The sequence below is a fragment of the Xyrauchen texanus genome, chromosome 29 (assembly GCF_025860055.1).
Source record: "Xyrauchen texanus isolate HMW12.3.18 chromosome 29, RBS_HiC_50CHRs, whole genome shotgun sequence".
In the NCBI taxonomy this organism is placed as follows: Eukaryota; Metazoa; Chordata; class Actinopteri; order Cypriniformes; family Catostomidae; genus Xyrauchen; species Xyrauchen texanus.
In genome coordinates, this window is record NC_068304.1 from 3,499,984 (window position 1) to 3,520,017 (window position 20,034).

Here is a 20,034-nt window from a genome sequence, read left to right on the forward strand (position 1 = left end):
GTTCTTGTTTCAGATGCAGAAACAAGAGGCGACTATAGAATCATTGCAGAGTGATCTGGTTCAAACAAATGATGAGCTTGACAGACTGAACATAGCTCATCTAGAAGAAAGAGCACAGCTCATTCATGACATGCAAAGCTGTGAGCGCAGAATTGACAGCCTTAAAGATATCATCACTGACAAGGACAAAGAAATATTAGCTCTGTCATCTAGCACAACTGAATATTCAGAGCAAATTCACGAACTAAAACAGCAAATAAAGCTCAAAGAGGCTGCACTTGCTAATGTTGAACCGGAAGTTCAAACCATTCGAGACCCACAGCATTCTGACCAACAGTCCTTTAATACCCTTATAGCTGAGCTGATGGAACAATTGAAGAAAACAGAAAGTGATCTAAATGTGGCTAAAATAGAAGGGGAATCAAAGAGTAATGATATTATAGGCTTGATGAAGCAAATAGAAGAGGACAAGAAAACAATTCAAGATCTCAGAATGGATGTACAGAAGCTGAATATGAATCAGAAAGACCAGCTGTTTGATTCAGAACTAATGCTTGAAAAAGAACTGAAATCCCTCAAGGAGGAACGTAATAAGCTTCTTGCTGAAGTGACCAAACATGAAAGTGAGCTACAGACCCTTTCTAGAGAGCTTGAGGAGAAGTTTGCATGTCAAGAACCACTCAAGCAAGATGTCCAAGAAAAGTCAAAGATGATATTCTCATTGGAGCAGAGGCTACAAATTGTACAAGAGGAGGCAGAAGGAGAGAGGACTAGATATAGCACAGAAATCAAGACTAGAGATGAAACCAATGAACAGCTGGTAAAAGAATTGTCTGGTACAAATGAGAATATTACTAAGATGAAAGACCACATTGAATCTTTGCAGAATGACAACCAGAAACTTAAAGACTCACTTGAGGAGAATTTTGATGAGCTTGAAAAACAAAAGCAGCTCTTGGATAATGTCAAGAAAGAAATGCATGCTGTGCAAGATCAGAATTCCAGCCTGCTATTACAAGTCAAAAGTCTCACGGATGAAAATTGTCAATTAAAGCAGATAATTGAGACTGGGAGCCAATCTTTTGAAGAAAAGAACATTTTATTAAACAAAATATCAGAGCTTGAATTGGAGCTTTTAGGAAGTAAGAAAACGGTTGAAGACTTGTGTAAAGAAAAGGAAGACTTAACACTCAGAGGAGCTGAATTGAAGAAAGAACTTGAGCAAAGTAAACAGTCAATGTCTGAAATGTTGTTAGAGAAGTCAAATGAATGCAGCCAGCATAGTGCATTGCTCAGAGAGAGTGGAGAAATGATTTCATCTTTACAAGTTCAAGTGGAGTCTTTAAACAATCAGGTCAACCAGTCAAACTCCTGCATGTCTGAGAATGAAAGAACTATAGCTGAGAAAAATGAATTAATTGAATCCCAGAAATGCCAACTTCTTCAACTCCAAGAGGCTTTATCTCGATTTCAGGAACAGGAAGCTACTTTGAAATCTGAACTAGTAGAGAAAGATGGCACAATGAAATCCCTCAAGGAGGAATGTAATCAGCTTACTACTGCAGTCACCAAACAAAAAAGTGAGATTCATAATATTTCTAAAGAGTTTGAGGAGCAGGTTGCAAGTCAAGAACAGCTCAAACAAGATGTCCAAGAAAAGTCAAAGAAGATACTCTCATTGGAGCAGAAGCTGAAGATTGTACAAGAGGAGGCAGAAGGAGAGAGGACTAGATATAGCACAGAAATCATGACTAGAGATGAAGCCATGGAAAAGCTTGAGAAAGAATTGTCTGTTAAAAATGGGAGTATAATTAAGATGAAAGCCCACTTTAAATCTTTGAAGAATGACAAGCAGAAACTTAAAGAATCACTTGAGGAGAATTTTGAAGAGCTTGAAAAACAAAAGCAGCTCTTGGATAATGTCAAGAAAGAAATGCATGCTGTGCAAGATCAGAATTCCAGCCTGCTATTACAAGTCAAAAGTCTCACGGATGAAAATTGTCAATTAAAGCAGATAGTTGAGACTGGTAGCCAATCTCTCTCTGAGGTTTTGGAAGAAAAGAACATTTTATTAGACAAAATATCAGAGGCTGAATTGGAGCTTTTAGGAAGTAAGAAAACGGTTGAAGACTTGTGTAAAGAAAAGGAAGACTTAACACTCAGAGGAGCTGAATTGAAGAAAGAACTTGAGCAAAGTAAACAGTCAATGTCTGAAATGTTGTTAGAGAAGTCAAATGAATGCAGCCAGCATAGTGCATTGCTCAGAGAGAGTGGAGAAATGATTTCATCTTTACAAGTTCAAGTGGAGTCTTTAAACAATCAGGTCGACCAGTCAAACTCCTGCATGTCTGAGAAAGAAAGAACTTTAGATGAGAAAAATGCATTAATTGAGTCCCAGAAATGCCAACTTATTCAACTCCAAATGGCTTTAACTCGATTTCAGGAACAGGAAGCTACTTTGAAATCTGAACTAGTAGAGAAAGATGGCACAATGAAATCCCTCAAGGAGGAATGTAATCAGCTTACTACTGCAGTCACCAAACAAAAAAGTGAGATTCATAATATTTCTAAAGAGTTTGAGGAGCAGGTTGCAAGTCAAGAACAGCTCAAACAAGATGCCCAAGAAAAGTCAAAGAAGATACTCTCATTGGAGCAGAAGCTGAAGATTGTACAAGAGAAGGCAGAAGGAGAGAGGTCTAGATATAGCACAGAAATCATGACTAGAGATGAAGCCATGGAAAAGCTTGAGAAAGAATTGTCAGGTAAAAATGAGAGTATTAGTAAGATGAAAGCCCACTTTAAATCTTTGAAGAATGATAACCAGAAATGTAAAGACTCACTTGAGGAGAATTTTGAAGAGCTTGAAAAACAAAAGCAGCTCTTGGATAATGTCAAGAAAGAAATGCATGCTGTGCAAGATCAGAATTCCAGCCTGCTATTACAAGTCAAATGTCTCACAGATGAAAATTATCAATTAAAGCAGATAATTGAGACTGGTAGCCAATCTCTCCATGAGGTTTTAGAAGAAAAGAACATTTTATTAGACAAAATATCAGAGGTTGAATTGGAGCTTTTAGGAAGTAAGAAAACAGTTGAAGAATTGCAGAAGGAAAAGGAAGACTTAACACTCAGAGGAGCTGAATTGAAGAAAGAACTTGAGCAAAGTAAACAGTCAATGTCTGAAATGTTGTTAGAGAAGTCAAATGAATGCAGCCAGCATAGTGCATTGCTCAAAGAGAGTGGAGAAATGATTTCATCTTTACAAGTTCAAGTTGAGTCTTTAAACAATCAGGTCGACCAGTCAAACTCTTGCATGGCTGAGAATGAAAGAACTATAGCTGAGAAAAATGCATTAATTGAGTCCCAGAAATGCCAACTTCTTCAACTCCAAGAGGCTTTAACTCGATTTCAGGAACAGGAAGCTACTTTGAAATCTGAACTAGTAGAGAAAGATGGCACAATGAACTCCCTCAAGGAGGAATGTAATCAGCTTACTACTGCAGTCACCAAACAAAAAAGTGAGATTCATAATATTTCTAAAGAGTTTGAGGAGCAGGTTGCAAGTCAAGAACAGCTCAAACAAGATGTCCAAGAAAAGTCAAAGAAGATACTCTCATTGGAGCAGAAGCTGAAGATTGTACAAGAGGAGGCTGAAGGAGAGAGGTCTAGATATAGCACAGAAATCAAGACTAGAGATGAAGCCATGGAAAAGCTTGAGAAAGAATTGTCTGTTAAAAATGGGAGTATAATTAAGATAAAAGCCCACTTTAAATCTTTGAAGAATGACAACCAGAAACTTAAAGAATCACTTGAGGAGAATTTGGGAGAGTTTGTAAGACAAAAGCAGCTCCTGGATAATGCCAAGGAAGACATGCTTGCTGTGCAAGATCAGAGTTCCTGCTTGCTATTACAAGTCAAAAGTCTCACAGAGGACAATTGTCGATTAAAGCAGATAATTGAGAATGGAAGCCAATCTCTCTCTGATGTTTCAGAAGAAAAGACAATTTTGCTAGCTAAAATATCTGAGGTTGAATTGCAGCTTTTAGAAAGTGTCAAAACAATTGAAGGCTTGTGTAAAGAAAAGGAAGACTTAACACTCAGAGGAGCTGAATTGAAGAAAGAACTTGAGCAAAACAAACAGTCAATGTCTGAAATGTTGTTAGAGAAGTCAAATGAATGCAGCCAGCATAGTGCATTGCTCAGAGAGAGTGGAGAAATGATTTCATCTTTACAAGTTCAAGTGGAGTCTTTAAACAATCAGGTCAACCAATCAAACTCCTGCATGGTTGAGAAAGACAATACTATTGGGGAGAAAAATGCATTGATTGATTCCCAGAAATGCCAAATTCTGCAACTCCAAGAGACTATGACTCAACTTAATGAACTGGAAGCTACTTTGAAATCTGAATTAATGGAGAAAGATGGCATAATGCAAGTTCAATCTGCGCAGTGCACCTCTTTACAAAGTGAGCTTCAACAACAAAGACAGTATTTATCTAAAGTTCAAAGTGAGTTTGATTCTCTGAAAAATGAATGTACACAATTGACTGGCAGTCTCCAAAAAAGCGAAGACAGGACTCGTGAATGCCAAACACACACAGATGAGCTCAGAGAAAGAAGCGAGTCTGTGGCACTACTGAGTGAGCAGTTGGCTGCAGTGAACAAGATCAATGTGAGGCTGGAGTCTGAAATCATGGCTATGAAGACAGCTCATGACATTTTGTTTTCTGATAAAAACAAACTCGAAGAGGAATTGTCTCAGATTCAAGCTGGTGCCGTTAGATTCCATGACCACGTTCATTTGAATAGTCAAAATCAACAATTACAAGCAATGTTTGAAGGAAAAGAAAAAGAAGTGCTTTTACTGACCCAGGTTGTGTCTGAAACAAATAACAAGCTAGCAATAACCACCAAAGAGAATGAAAACCTTGCTTCACAAGTCGTCAGTCTCTGTGAGCAGAATAAGAACCTTCAGGAACAAACGTCCGACCAGACAAAGTCACTCACAGAAATGACAAAGGAGACAAACACTTTGCAAAACAAAATTTCAATTCTTGAGACACAAGATGTGGAAAACAGTAAAATCATTGAAGACCTATTTAAACACATGGAAGGTTTGCTTTTGCAGGCAGAGGAACTCAAAGTTTTCAAGCAGAAGCAGCAGTCTGGAGCCGAGAGCTTACAGGAAATGTCTTCAGAATGTGCAGCCCTCTCAAAGCGTCTTGGGGAGGCCGAAGAGGAAGTAGCTCTTCTAAAAGGGGAGCTTGAGTCCTCCAGTTCACAGATCATTCACTATAGCCATGTTGTTCTTGAAAAAGACAAAATCTTAAACAACCAAAGTACACAAATGGAGGCTTATCAGCACCAACTTGAACATCTTCATAAGACTCTTTCAATACTCCAGGAACAAGCCAATGCTCATAATTCAGGCTTGATAGAAAAAGATGTACTGCTACAGAAAGAATCTAGTTCATGCAGTTTGTTACAAAAGGAACTTGGTCATGAAAGAGAACTTGTATTAAATCTGCAACATGAGATAGAGTCTTTGAAAGTGGAGTGTTCTAGATTGAATCAATCTTTGGAAGCACAACACAGCTCTTTAAGAGAGAAAACCCTTGAGAGCCACAATCACAAAGAGGAACTGGTCAAAAGAAATGAGTATGTTCTTTCACTAACTGCTCAGCTTGGTATAATGAATGAAAATAACGTGAAGCTTAAATCCGAAAATGCTAATTTAAAATGCGCTTTAGAGCGGCACTCAAAAGAAAGTGCAAGACTTAAGGAGGAATTGAGACAGAAACAATTAGAGCTAGTAGAACATCAGGATATTACAGAGCAAAACAATACAATTAAATCTGAACTAAAGAGTTCAATGGCAGAATTGTTTGGACAGCAGGAGATGATCGCTACTCTACAAAGTGAATTGGCAACAAGAAATGAAAAACTTGCATCTTTGAAAGAACAGATAGAAACAGAGCACTCTGGAAATGATGTTTTACAGCTCACGCTGCAGGAGAAAGAGGCAGCTCTCAGGGCTCAGGAGATGCATGTCAATAAGTTGCAAGACAAACTATTGGAAAGTGAAGGCCAAATTAGACAGAAAATAAAAGTGATTTCTGAACTACAGGAAGCAGCTCAGAGTTTTCAGACAGCTTTGCAAGACAAAGATGTTTTGCTGTTAAATAAAGAACAAGAGTTCTCTCTGGTAAAGACAGAATTAATGGCTGAATCAGAGGCATGTAAAGCCCAACTGAAATTAGAGATGGACACAGTTGCTACACTTCAGGGTGATTTACAGAACTTACTTGAAAAGAATAAGCATCTCATGAGTGTGGTTGATGAAAAGGATTTTTTAATGAGGCAGGAGCAAGAGAAGTATCTGTGCTTACAAGGTAGTGCAGCAGAACTGGAAAACACAAAATCACAACTAAACGGTCAAATAAAGAAACTAACATTAGAGGCAACACAACTCAGGGAAACACAAACTGAGAAGGAACAAGTTGTTTTTGCTGCTCAATCACAAATGCAGAAACTGGATGAGCTATACAAGAAGCTTCAAGAAGAATATAATTTGACCAAACAAGAGCTTTATAAAGTTATCAATGAAAAATCATTAAAGGAAGAGGAGGTCTGTAAATTGGCCCTGGAAAAAGAAGAAATTAGCAGAAACTCCAGTCTTCAGATTCAGAGAATTCAGGAACAAGTACAACATAACCAGCAGCAATCCGTCACGATGAATGACATGGAGGAAGAAATTAAGATGGAGAGAGAACAACTTCACATCCAGGTTAGTGCTAAAAGTGAAACATTTATAATTCAAATTAGAAAACAGAAGAACTTAATAAACCTAGGGCCCTATTTGCTAGTGCTAAACGCTGCTCTATGCCATAAGTCAGTGTTAAAGCTTCTATCATAGCGCTCATGAACCATCTGTCAAATGTGCCTTTCCCCTAATCTTCCTGTTGTCTCCTATGTACTATAGATAATCCCGGTTGTAGATCGGTTCCATCTAGAATGTATACACTTCAGTCGGTCCAAAATATGCCTCTGCGTTATGCACATACTCTGAAAAAGTAGTGCCGTGCAACGTGTATTTAATATCAAAGTTGAATGCAGCAAAAGCAGAGAAGAACAGCATAAACAACAACAGCAAAGTGGGTGTGTTTCATTCAGAAGTTGTCATCCCTATGGCCTATTAGACTTTACCATCCACTGTGACCGCTTTGGAGGGCTGAAGGGTGTGGGGCTCAAACATAACATTTATTTGGAACTAACCTTCTAATGAATTTTTATTGGAAATTCAGTTTGAAGCGATCTTACAGCATGGCTTCTATAAATGTTCCCTCTTTGAAGTGCCATTCGAAGGCTAATTCATATAGTTTGTATCAGAGACACATGGCGAATGCTAGAAATGTTCATTTTTAGATCTGCAGTCTGTAAACCATTCACACCTGTAGCACATTTATGTGCCTCTAATTACTATTCTTTAGTCCATTGACTAATCCTGCGTCCTCATGCATGGACTTGACTGTGTGTTTTGTCTTCGCTATATGCTATGCATAATTTAATTTCATTTAAACCAACTGATCTTAGTTCAGGACACTATGCTTGCAATAAAGGGTTCAAATTTTAACACCATTTGTCATGTGACAAAACAAGATAATGCAGATCTCATCAGAGTTTGTCTTTGGTAGAAACGCCAATAAAACTGCATCTGTTAAGAAACCTCAGTACGTTTTTTTTTTTTTTTTTTTTAAATCCGATAAGCCATTTCAAATTTGTTTTGTAAAAGTGAACTAGTTTTGTGAATGGGTCAGTCCCCCCTTACAGTATGGGGGCACGCCCCACACTTTGAGAACCACTGTCCTAAACTGATGACTGTTCCCTGAAATGGAACACAACATTTCACAATGACATTATAATCTTCTATATTGGGCAACACAAACATTTTTGTAAATGTTATGAAAAACTTTATTTAGTGTTGCATAACGCTTATGAAAACCACAAAAAAATAGGTGATGTGTATGTTTGTCTGTGTGAGAGCAGGAGTCTATGTGGGGTACAGATGTGTCTCCAGAACACTGGGTCCAGTTGCACAGCCATCTGCAGCGCAGCCAGTTAGAGATCCAGCAAAGAGACTTTGGCCTCCAGCAACTCAACATCAAGGTACACATCCATCTGTTCTACCAGGACAACAAAAATGAACTACTATATTTACTGTCATTAATTGGGTTCTTTTGTGTCTGTGTATTATTATCCTTGCATATGTACTAGTTGCAACAGGCAATTGAGGAAAAGACAGGGGTGTCTGCCCAGTTAAGCACTGTTTCCCAGATGTTCAGAGACACACAGGAAACTGTTAGTGAGCTGCAGAACCGCTGCTATTGGCTGGAAAGACAATCACAAATTCAGTATTCAGCTGTACAGGTAAATAGAAGTCTCATTTTATAAATTTGGATTTTAAATACTAATATAATAAATATATATATGCGCACAGTCCTCTGGTGTTAGCGTTTCCATAAATGACAGGTGATCTTTCAATGTTAAACTTCAAAGATGATTGAACTCCACCTTAAAAGAGTGCAAATGACTGTAAAGACTTTTCTGTGGCTTATCTGAAGTCTCTGATAAATTTTTTAGAAATCGCACAGAACACAATGAAACCGTTAGATTGTCAAACTGAATAAAGATGTAGACCGCTCTAGTTCTTATATGCAATGCATCATCATGTTCCCTGGGATATTTTCCCACAATCTTTGCTATATTATGTCATATTATTTGTTTTTTAATTTTTTCGAGATATGTGGTGAGACTGACTGGGGCTCATTTAAGTTTAACTTTATTAATCCCCCATGACACAATTAGAAGTAGGGCTACACACAATCAGACAAAAACATTTAAGACAAAATACAATCAACAATTACATTATATTAAAACCCATCATAAACACATAGTTTTAGTAGTTTTAGCATGTTGTTCATTCATAAAAAATTACTTTTGCGCCATTTCAGAGCAAATACATAATTATGGTGAAATATATTGAATATCGTCAATAGGCTAAAAAATACCTAGATCACATTTTTGTAGCCATATCGCCCAACTCTGGCATAGTACTGATCTTTCTTTAAAAGAGATGTATTCTATCATTTCAACCTGTGGCGTGAGTTTGGGCAAATCAACACTCGGCGACCATCTTTGAAACACTCCTGTGCAGGCTGGGCAACTGTTTTTCTATGTTAACAAGCAGCATACAAGTGCAGCTCCTATCTACTTGAAAGGGGAAAGACTGAAATCCCCAACATGGCTGGTCAAGATTACAATCAAATAACTTATTTCAAATCAGTAGTAGAATCTGACAACACTGGTATCATAAATTGTGCTTCTTTATCTCATATTATGCTAAAAAACGTTTTTTCTTGGACTGTCTAACTAATGTGAATGCACATTCTCGAGTTGATCTAAAAGTGATTGGCTCTTTTACCTGTAAGGTGGGACTTGCTTACATCCATTGGCCATTCCAATTTCTCCCATACATTTTAATAGAAGTGTTCCATCTCTGCAAAATAGTCTCTGGTCAACAGTAAATGGGGGATGTATTTGAAAGCTGTTTGAAAGCGATGTTTTTTTTTTTGCTATTCCATTCAGTTGCGCTAGTGGAAATGACACACTTCAGTTTTAAAAAGGAATGTTTTAATAGCACAGCAGTGTTACACTTTTAGGTGAGATCAACCTACATCTACAATATTTTTGAATATACAACCCTGCATATTAAGCTGGGATATGATAAATAATTTAAGAGCCAATGAAATGCAGTTACGATTGCATCTGGCCTCCCCTACATCTTTCTTTCAAACAAGAATGCAGAAAAGAGTCAATGTGTTAGATATAAATGTCTCTTTTCATTTCTCAGCAAGGTTCGGTCTCCACAGAAGTCCCACCAGGAGCCCCCCAGGAACGGGTCAGTGCCTTACACATCCCAGATGCATCAGACAGCAGGGATCTCAGGATCAGGTTTGTTGGAGACTTTGTAGAAGTTTTTTTTTATGTTGTAAGATGTTTATGTTGTTTGACTTTATTGAATGTTTTGTCCAGGCTGACAGAGGCAGAGCTTCATCTGTCTCAATTAAACTCCAGATTAGAGGAGGAAAGATCCAGGAGAGAGGCTGCAGAGGAAGCTGTGCGCTTGACTAAACAGAGAGTTACAAGGTACAAGATACTTTTTTTATTTATTCATTACTGTTTTGGAAGGACCAATAGAATCTTAATAAGGAACAATGCAGTAAGTTACTTTGCAGTTTATTTCATTTACTGACAAACATAATAGTGTTTGTTTGCATAATGCAAGTTAGCATCAAATTTGATTTGGATAAGCATACTTTGTGTGTTTACATACTAGAGAAACATTTATGTGTGGTTATAAAACAGGGGTTGTCAATTCGGGTTGGACCTCAAAGACTCATTTTTAAACACTGCCCACCAACATCTACTCAGCTTACTCAAATAATAAATGACTTGTATTACACATAGATAACTAATATAACTAACGGCATGCTGTGTAGCCAGAAGGGAACTGGCTCTCCCAGCTGATTCTGGTTTCTCCCAGGTTTATTCGCCATTAACTACATCTTATGAAGTTTTGGGTTCCTTGCCAGAGTTGCCTTTGGCTTGCTCACTGGGGCTCATTTTTAAGGCCTGATTTTCAATCACATTTTTCACAGACATTACTGAATCATTTTCTGTATATATAGCACTTCTTTAAAGTGATGAGTGAGGTGACAGGGGTCAGCATTGCCCCATCACCTCAGATAGACATTTTTGGAAACCCTGAAGAGAACTTGACCCTAACCATGAAACCAAACAGACAAATTTTGTTACAATATTCTTCTGTGGATGGCCTAAGTTCCCCCTTCTGCCTCATCTTGGTCAGAGGACCAAGGCTCATGAAAAAGGAAGATTAGCTTTGCAAGTTTGTATACATCATTTGATATTTTGTTCCTTCCTCATCAGATTTTCAGTGTTCATGCGGATGTATTTGCAGTTATTTTGTTTGTGTTTGTTTCAGCATGGAGTCAAACACATCCTGGTCTTCTCAGAGGGACTTTAGCATTGAGATGGAAACAGATGAGGAACAGTATGAAGCTCTTATTCTAGATCCAAACCAGCACCTACTCATGCGCAAGGTACTACACAACTTCCATGTCACATTACTGCTTCATTAAGCCTTCCAGTCATCACTTGCAGCTAATTTAACCAGGGCTGTGAATCGAAAAATATTTTCAATATAAATTAATTACATGTGGCAATTTATTACCAATAAAGTAATTATAAAAAATAGAGAAAAATAAATAATAGTATACAATTATAAATACAGCTCTGGAAAAAATTAAGAGACCCCTTCAAAATGATCAGTTTCTAATTTACTATTTATTAGTGATGCACTGAAAAGAAAATTCTGGGCCGAAACCGAAAATTCAGGAAAGTCTTGGCCGAAAATCGAAAATGACTTTTTTTTTTTCAATACCTATTTTAAAATAGGTTTTTTTATATAATTGTATTCATATTATACTTTTTAATTAATTTCATTAATTTAATTCATCCGAATTGAAAAACTACAAATCAATAAAATGATCACACTTTTAGTGAAAGTAAGAGAACAGAAAATATATTAAAACAATATTAAATATAGTATTCTTTATTCCGTTCTTTAACAACCAAATTTAACAGATATTTTTTTTTTTACCAATTATCCAATAAATGTAACGTTCTAGAAAACTCTAATGGCATGCAAAACAGCAGTCAAGTAATGAACTTCGCAGCTCTAGGCTAGCATCTTGCAAATACAAAAAGTTTAAATATGCTACACAGTCATTTTAATGATAACAACAGACAGAACAGCAAAGGGCCTGTAGTCTGTTTATGTAAACGTATTTATACTTTAATATAAAATGATTGTGCAAAACAGCAGAAATAGAACTAAAACCAAACAACTGTAAATGACAGATGTAGCCTCATGTGAAGAACAAAGTTTTGCAGAGCTAAACCTATTTTAATGTAATTGCTACGTGTCAGGTTTCTCTTCAAGAACAAAAGTTGCTCAGCTTTCTGGCAGGAGAGACGGTTCCTCTTCTCATCAAGAACAGTAGATGCTGCACTGAATAGTCTCTCTCTTTCTCTCTCTCTCTCTCTGTGCTGGTACTTGGCAGATAAATATCTGCGTGCAGTCCACACAAGCAATGGAAAGCGATCTTCGTTCATGCGCCAGTAGTCAAGAGGATTGTCGCGTTTGCGTAATATGAGCGTGAAGCGATCGTCTGTGTTCCGCAACTGCTTTCGGGTGCTTAAATAACGTATAATGTGCGAGGACGGGCACCCGGTGGACTTTCTGGTGTCCTCCTAGGGTAAGATGGTACCCTTCTAGGGAGTTGGTGCCCTACGCAGACTGCGTAGTATGTGTATAGGGAGCGGCGGTACTGCTTTTAAGTATTTCCACACTGCTGACATCAGCCTTTGCTTGGTAGCACTGTGATTATGGATAGATCGATCGAGAGTGAAACTTGAGCACTGAGGGGCGGGGAGGCATATATTTCGGCTAATAATTTCTGCCTTTTTTCTGTTTCGGCCAAAACAAAAAATGCCATTTTCGGCCAAACATTTTCAGTGGCCGAAATTTCGATGCATCCCTACTATTTATAGGTATGTTTTTGAGTAAAATGAACATTTTTGTTTTCATCTATAAAGTACAGACAACATAATATTGTCATTTAGAGCATTTATTTGCAGAAAATAACAACTGATCACAATAACAAAAAGATGCAGTGTTTTCAGACCTCGAATAATGCAAAGAAAACAAGATCATATTCATTTTTAAACAACACAATACTAATTTTTTAATTTAGGAAGTGTTAAGAAATCAATATTTGGTGGAATAATCCTGATTTTCAATCACAGCTTTCACTTGTCTTTGCATGTTCTCTACCAGTCTTTCACATTGCTGTTTGGTGACTTTATGCCACTCCTGGTGCAAAAATTCAAGCAGCTCGGCTTTGTTTGACAGCTTGTGGTCATCCATCTTCCTCTTGATCACATTTGAGGTTTTCAATGGGGTTCAGATCTGGAGATTGGGCTGGCCATGACAGGGCCTTGATCTGGTGCTCCTCAATCCAAACCCTGATTGACCTGACTGTGTGTCATGGAGAATGTCCTGCTGGAAAAACAATCCTCAGAGTTGGGGAACATTGTCAGAGCAGAAGTCAAGTCAATTTTATTTGTATAGCGCCTTTCACAACACACATCGTTTTAAAGCAGCTTTACAGAAGATCAGCGTTAACAGACGATAAAACTGTAATGTCTATAAAGTCGATGAATCATCATTGTGTAATTTTGATAAAATACGATTCTTAATTGTGTTTAAAAATTATTAAATAATAGTTGTATTAATAACTCCAGTGAGCAAGCTGTAGGCAACTATGGCAAGGAACACAAAACTCCATAAGATGTAGATTAATGGAGAAAAATAACCTTGGGAGAAACCAGACTCACTGTGGGGGCCAGTTCACCTCTGGCTAACATTATGAATGTAATGTAAATATTACTTATGTATAGTTAAAATCATGGTTTAAAATTATTAAACTAAGTAATGGTTAAGGGTCAGTGTTTAAACATCGATTGTGTTTGAACTAAGATTAATGAACACAGTCTTTGAAGTCCATCTTGATTAATTGCAGATGTTCACATAGATGCAATTGTCCTTGTTAATTGGCTGATGAAGGCTTTTGTTGGCAATAGTTAGTCTATGCATTCCATTTCAAGATCGTAGTCCATCAATAGACCGAGGTGATGCAGGTTGGAGTTGGCATCCGTTCATCCTCTGAAGTCCATCATAATAGACTGAAGTGATATATGGCTGGCACTGGCTGCATTTAGTCATCATCATTCTGCGACATGTAGTAGTGGAGTTCAACACGAAGCAGGAATGGAGCTGGATCCAGCTGGTTCTGGTGACCTCAGGATAGGAGTCCCGAGGTTGAGACAGGGAAACAAATAAAAAGATGTAAGCATAGATGCCATTAAATTTATTGCAGAGTTAGAATCATGATCACGGTTTCTGGTTTCTGGTTCCGGCAGACCCAACTAAAGCAGCCTAATTGTGGGTTGGAGGATAAATTAGATGTATGCCTGGCTAAATAGATGAGTCTTTAGTCTAGACTTAAACTGACAGAGTGTGTCTGCATCTCGATCAGAGTTTGGGAGACTATTCCATAGTTTAGGAGCCAAATATGAAAAGGATCTACCTCCTTTTGTGGATTTTGTTATTCTAGGAACTATTAACAGGCCAGAATTTTGCGATCTTAATGAACGTGATGGAATATAGCATGGTAGAAGATCACTTAAGTACTGCAGAGCTAGACCATTCAAAGCTTTGTACGTAGTTAACAGAATTTTTAAATTAATACGGAATTTAACAGGTAGCCAATGTAATGATGATAAAATGGGGCTAATATGATCATATTTCTTGGTTCTTGTTAGCACTCTGGCTGCTGATTTTGAACCAATTGAAGTTTATTTATTGATCTTGTTGGACATCCTCCCAGTAATGCATTACAATAATCTAGTCTTGAGGTCGATTAGAATGGACAGCATCCATTCGTTTTTCGGTATCAGCAACAAGAGAGCATGTGCCTTAATTTAGCAATATTTCTTAGGTGGAAGAATGCTGGTCTACAAACATTTGTAATTTGATTTTCAAAGGACAGATTGGTATCAAATATAACACCTAAGTTCTTCGCTGTTGAAGATGATGTAACAGTACATCCATCTAGAGTCAAATGATATTTCAAATATTTTTTGAGTTTTTTGGTCCAATAATTAGAACCTCTGTTTTGTCAGAATTGAGTAGAAGGAAATTTCTGGCCATCCAATCTTTTATTTCATTGATACACTCTGCTAATTTTGAGAATTGTGAAATCTCATCAGGTTTTGAAGAAATATAAAGTTGTGTATCGTCAGCATAGCAGTGGAAACTTATTCCACGATTCCTGATAATATCTCCCAGGGGAAGCATATACATGGAGAAAAGCAGAGGCCCTAAAACTGATCCCTGTGGCACTCCATATTTTACTTTTGTTTGGTTTGACAATTCCTCATTTACATAGACAAAGTGGTAGCGGTCTGCTAAATATGACCTAAACCATGCTAATGCAACTCCACAAATTCCAACATCATTCTCCAGCCTATTCAAGAGAATGTCGTGATCTATCGTGTCGAATGCAGCACTTAGATCTAAAAGCACTATAAGAGAAATGCAGCCGCAATCAGATGATAAGAGCAAGTATTTGTAACTCTGATAAAGTGCAGTCTCTGTACTGTGATGAGGCCTAAATCCTGATTGAAATTCTTCATATATACTATTTCTCTGTAGAAATGAATATATTTGGGAGGATACTACCTTTTCTAGTATTTTTGACATAAACGGGAGATTTGAAATCGGTCTATAATTAGCAAGTTCTCCAGGATCAAGTTGTGGCTTCTTAATAAGCGGTTTGATAATTGCCATTTTAAAGTTTCTTTGGACATGTCCTAAGCATAGTGAGGAGTTAATGATATTAAGAGGTTCTGAGATTACAGGAGATACCTCTTTTAATAGCTTAGTTGGTATAGGATCTAAGAAACAAGTTGTGGCTTTTGATGTTTCGATAAGTTTTGTTAGCTCTTCATGACCTATGATAGCGAAGGATTGAAGTTGCACATGAGGAAAATTATTAGACACTGTTTTCTGAGGTGCTATGACAGATGATTGCATAATTCCAATTTTATTTCTGATTATTTCAATTTTATCTATAAAGAAATTCATGAAGTCATTACTCTTGTGCTGCGACGTAATATATGGTTCTGTTGAGGCTTTATTCCAAACCAATTTAGCCACAGTACTGAATAAATATCTAGGATTGTTGTGGTTATTTTCTATGAGTTTACTAAAATATGCTGACCTGGCAGCTTTGAGTGCGTGTTTGTAGCTACAGAAAGGAAGCAAGTTTTCTTCCAGGATAACAATGTACGTGACTTGATTCATGCATCGTTGGAGGACCATCAGATCAAGAACCTGTCATGGCCAGCCCAATCTAAAGACCTGAACCCCATTGTAAACCTCTGGAATGTGATCAAGAGGAAGATGGATGACCACATGCCGTCAAACAAAGCCGAGCTGCTTGAATTTTTGTGCCAGGAGTGATATAAATCACACAACAGCTATGGGAAAAACTGGTAGAGAGCATGCCAAGACGCATGAAAGCTGTGATTGAAAATCAGGGTTATTCCACCAAATATTGATTTCTGAACACTTCCTAAGTTAAAACATGAATATGAACTTGTTTTCTTTGCATTATTCTAGGTCTGAAAACACTGCATCTTATTTGTTATTTTGACCAGTTGTCATTTTCTGCAAATAAATGCTCTAAATGACAATATTTGTATTTGGAATTTGGGAGAAATGTTGTCTGTACTTTATAGAAAACACAAATGTTCATTTTACTCAAACACATACCTATAATTAGTAAATACAAATAAAGGGATAATTTTCCCCCAGCTGTATAAAATAAGTATTATAATTCAGATTATTGAAATACATCACATCATATAGCCCATGTATGTGCAGTAAAGCATGAAAAACTTTTTGTTTTTTATATTCAAATTCAGCAAAACCCTATTTATTGGCCAAATTCCATCTGTGCTATTTTAAATTGTTGGTTGATGTATGTCAGACAGACACATTGTGACCATCTCACTTGGCTGTATCATATCTCACTAGTTTTCAGTGCCTCTAGTCATAAATGTTGTTGTTGTTTTTTTAATTAGTTTATTTTATTGCATTTTAATTTCACACATATGCATTTTCAAATAACAGAAAGAACAAAATCAAGAGCAAACAAATAAAAACAAAAACAAAACAACACAGGAAACAAAAACACGTCTCAGTACCTTACATTTATATTAAATTTTACCTCTTAATCTTCTATTAACACTTCTTCCAATTCACCATATTTTAGAAACAATTTGAAAGGCCCCCAGACTCCATCAAAGACCTTATATTTATCCCGTAAAATATAAGTTATCTTTTCCATCGACATATTTGTTACCATTTCTTTCAACCAACGCGTGCACAAATACTTTTCCAGTTCAAAGAAATAAGCCGTTTTCCTTGCAGTATACCCATATTTATAAATACATATTCCTTCTTTTTTAACTTAAACTCCTTAGGATATAAATGAAATAAAAAGTAAAGGTGACAGTGGAATATTAACATCAAGGATCTTCTCAATCAACTATTTCACATCTTTCCAAATTTGTTTTACTTCCTCACACTCCAATATGCAATGATATAGTGTACCTTTAAACTCTCTGCATCTTAAGCAAGTGTCAGGGATATTTTCATTATATTTATGCAATAAAACTGGAGTTATGTAAGTGCGCATCAGCCATTTATATTGTAGCAATTTTAAACGTGTTTAAAAAAGCTTTTTTTACAAGCTTCAATCCGGTCCTCCATATCCTCGTTAAGATCCAATTTCCAAGCCTCTAATTTGGAGTTTGAAGCTTCTTTTGATCCTGACACCAGCATACAGTATAATGACGTAATTAAACCTTTATTGAAACAATTTCTTATCATTTCTTTTTCTAAGATAGACAATGGTGACATATCAAAAACGTTGTTTTAAGGACTGTGTTATGTTAAACACAGTTTGATTCTTTAAAAAAGGGATCTTGAGATCCCTGTGTTCTGCTGTGCTCGGTCCAGCAAAACCAAACTTTCACTTTTCATCCGTTCAAGTAAATACATTTTTTTTTTGTAATTGTCAATTTCAGTTTTGAGTGTGCCTAAATGTTATGCTGTGTTTTTTAGATGAAGAGCGGGGTGCACTTATGCCGCCGTTGGCTCAAAGGAAGGAGCACATACTGTTCCAAACTGCTGACATCGAGGGCGAAGTCACGCTACGTATTCATGGCATACCTTCTTACACTTCATGTGCTGGTTTTCATGTGCCTCAGTGGTGCCCTCTAGAGGACAACCACCATCAAAATGACACAAATTAAATGCTTTCACCATAAACTTTAGTCTGAGCAGTATAATGAGAAGCCCCTCAATCTACACTGCATCATAATGACGGTACAGGAACATCTCATCGGTTGCTCACTCAAATGGTGTAAAGCAGAACGGTTTGCTGTAGTTTTCTGAAACACGCTGCAACCTTCAACTGAATCTTATCCCAGAACACACTCATATTTCAAGCAAATAAAATCCAACATCAGCTTTTAGAATCCTAGAAACCTTATGTATATTCACATACATACACACTGTCATTAGACGTTGATTTCTACCTGCTGAAATGGCTATGCACTGAAATCTTTAGTGATTTAGTTTCTCAAGCAATGATGTTTTGCACATTCTACACTCAAATAAGCTGAAGATACATTTGAGTATGTCAGTCTTGATTGACTGCACTGGAATAAATATGTGAGATCAAAAGTATAATGTATTTAAAGTTCTATATATATACAGAGAGAATATTTAGAGTAATGTTTTGTTGGTACACTAAATGCGCAGATTTTTTCATACCAGTTCAAAGGAAAGTACAAATCGGTTTTAACTTAAAAAACAAACACTGGCATTTGAGGGTTAATTCACACAAAAATAAAAACTCTGTAATCATTTGCTCACAACTGTGTTGTTCCAAACTCAAGTTACTCTCTTACGTTAATGGAGAAAAAAAAAGAGATGTTAGGGACTGAGAAAGCCTTAGTCAATTATGAATAGTGAATGAGGCTATCAGTCCCTAACATTCTGCTTAACATCTCCTTTTGTGTTCCACATTAAAAAGAAAGTCAAACAGTTTTGGAACAACATGGGTAACTTGTTTTGGGTAAATTGTCCTTTTGACACTACATTTAGTTATTGACTGAGTTTTGCATGTTTTTGTTGCATATACTTAATAGCAAATACTCTGATTTGTTTACATGCTGAGCCACAATGTAAACCGTGTACCTTGTTGTGCATAAATATCTATAAATGGAGTATTATTCATGAGGAAAAGAGTGAATCTTTTTAAATTAAACTACTGAGACCTTCCATGTTGTCTGGTTTTCTCTTACACATGCACATGAATTACACATGAACATGCACTTTGACAAGGGCCAGATTGTTTTGGCCAGATGACTGGGCCAGAGCATCTCTGAAACGGCAAGGCTTGTGGGATGTTCCCTGCCAGCAGTGATGAGTAACTGCCGACAGTGGTCCGAGGAGGGACAAACCAGAATCCGGTGACAGGATGTTGGTTGGGCGGCCAAGGCTCATCGATGCGTAAGTGCAACGAAGGCTATTCCTTCTGGTCTGGACTGACAGAGGGTCTAATGTGGCACAAGTCACAGAAAATTATAATGATGGTTACGGGAGGAATGTGTCAACCAGGGGCGCAGTTATAAGTACTTGACAGAGCTCTACTTCTAAAAATCTTTATTTGTGTTCTGCTGAAGAAAGACAGTCTGGGATGGCATCAGGGTAAGTGAATAATGAGAAATTTTTCATTTTTGGGTGAACTATCCCTTTAAAAATATGAAAATGTTAGAATCTGCTTCAAAGTGAGTCAAATTTACAGCCACATTGTTAGGGCATTGTAGGTGGTTTGCAAGGGTGTTCTGGGTGGTTGCTTACAGGCCCAATTAAAGAGCCCATCCCCAAGTCTCTTATGATATTTTGGTCTAGATACGAATTGGGTCCCTCCCTTAATGCAAGTCTGAGGGAATTTTTGTCCTGTTATGACATCCGTATTGATGTTTTGTTCATCCTTAAACCCAATTTGCATGCCTTACATTGTAATGGTTGGTATTTTGATGGAGTAAAGCAAGTCCTCAGAGCAAAATTGACTTGTTTCTGGACAAGGAGGCTTTTATAAATCTGACATTCCAGTCACAGCTGTGAGAGAAAAATCATGACAGATACTCCGAGCTTAAACAGGAATCCATTTACTCATCGAATAGTCCACA

The 20,034-nt window shown here is 37.1% G+C and overlaps 1 protein-coding gene across 1 annotated transcript in view; it reads left to right on the top strand.

Annotated features, from left to right (window-relative positions):
• si:ch211-220f16.2 (golgin subfamily B member 1) overlaps nucleotides 1–19,114 on the top strand; it is a 57,492-nt gene extending 38,378 nt beyond the window's left edge. Inside the window, exons 21-27 of the mRNA XM_052097784.1 lie at nucleotides 14–6,787; nucleotides 8,047–8,166; nucleotides 8,275–8,427; nucleotides 9,911–10,011; nucleotides 10,093–10,206; nucleotides 11,063–11,180; nucleotides 17,897–19,114. Of these exons, the coding sequence (XP_051953744.1) occupies nucleotides 14–6,787; nucleotides 8,047–8,166; nucleotides 8,275–8,427; nucleotides 9,911–10,011; nucleotides 10,093–10,206; nucleotides 11,063–11,180; nucleotides 17,897–18,055 (7,539 nt within the window). The 3' untranslated portion in view covers nucleotides 18,056–19,114. The remainder of the gene's footprint in view (nucleotides 1–13; nucleotides 6,788–8,046; nucleotides 8,167–8,274; nucleotides 8,428–9,910; nucleotides 10,012–10,092; nucleotides 10,207–11,062; nucleotides 11,181–17,896) is intronic.
• Nucleotides 19,115–20,034: the final 920 nt, after the last annotated feature.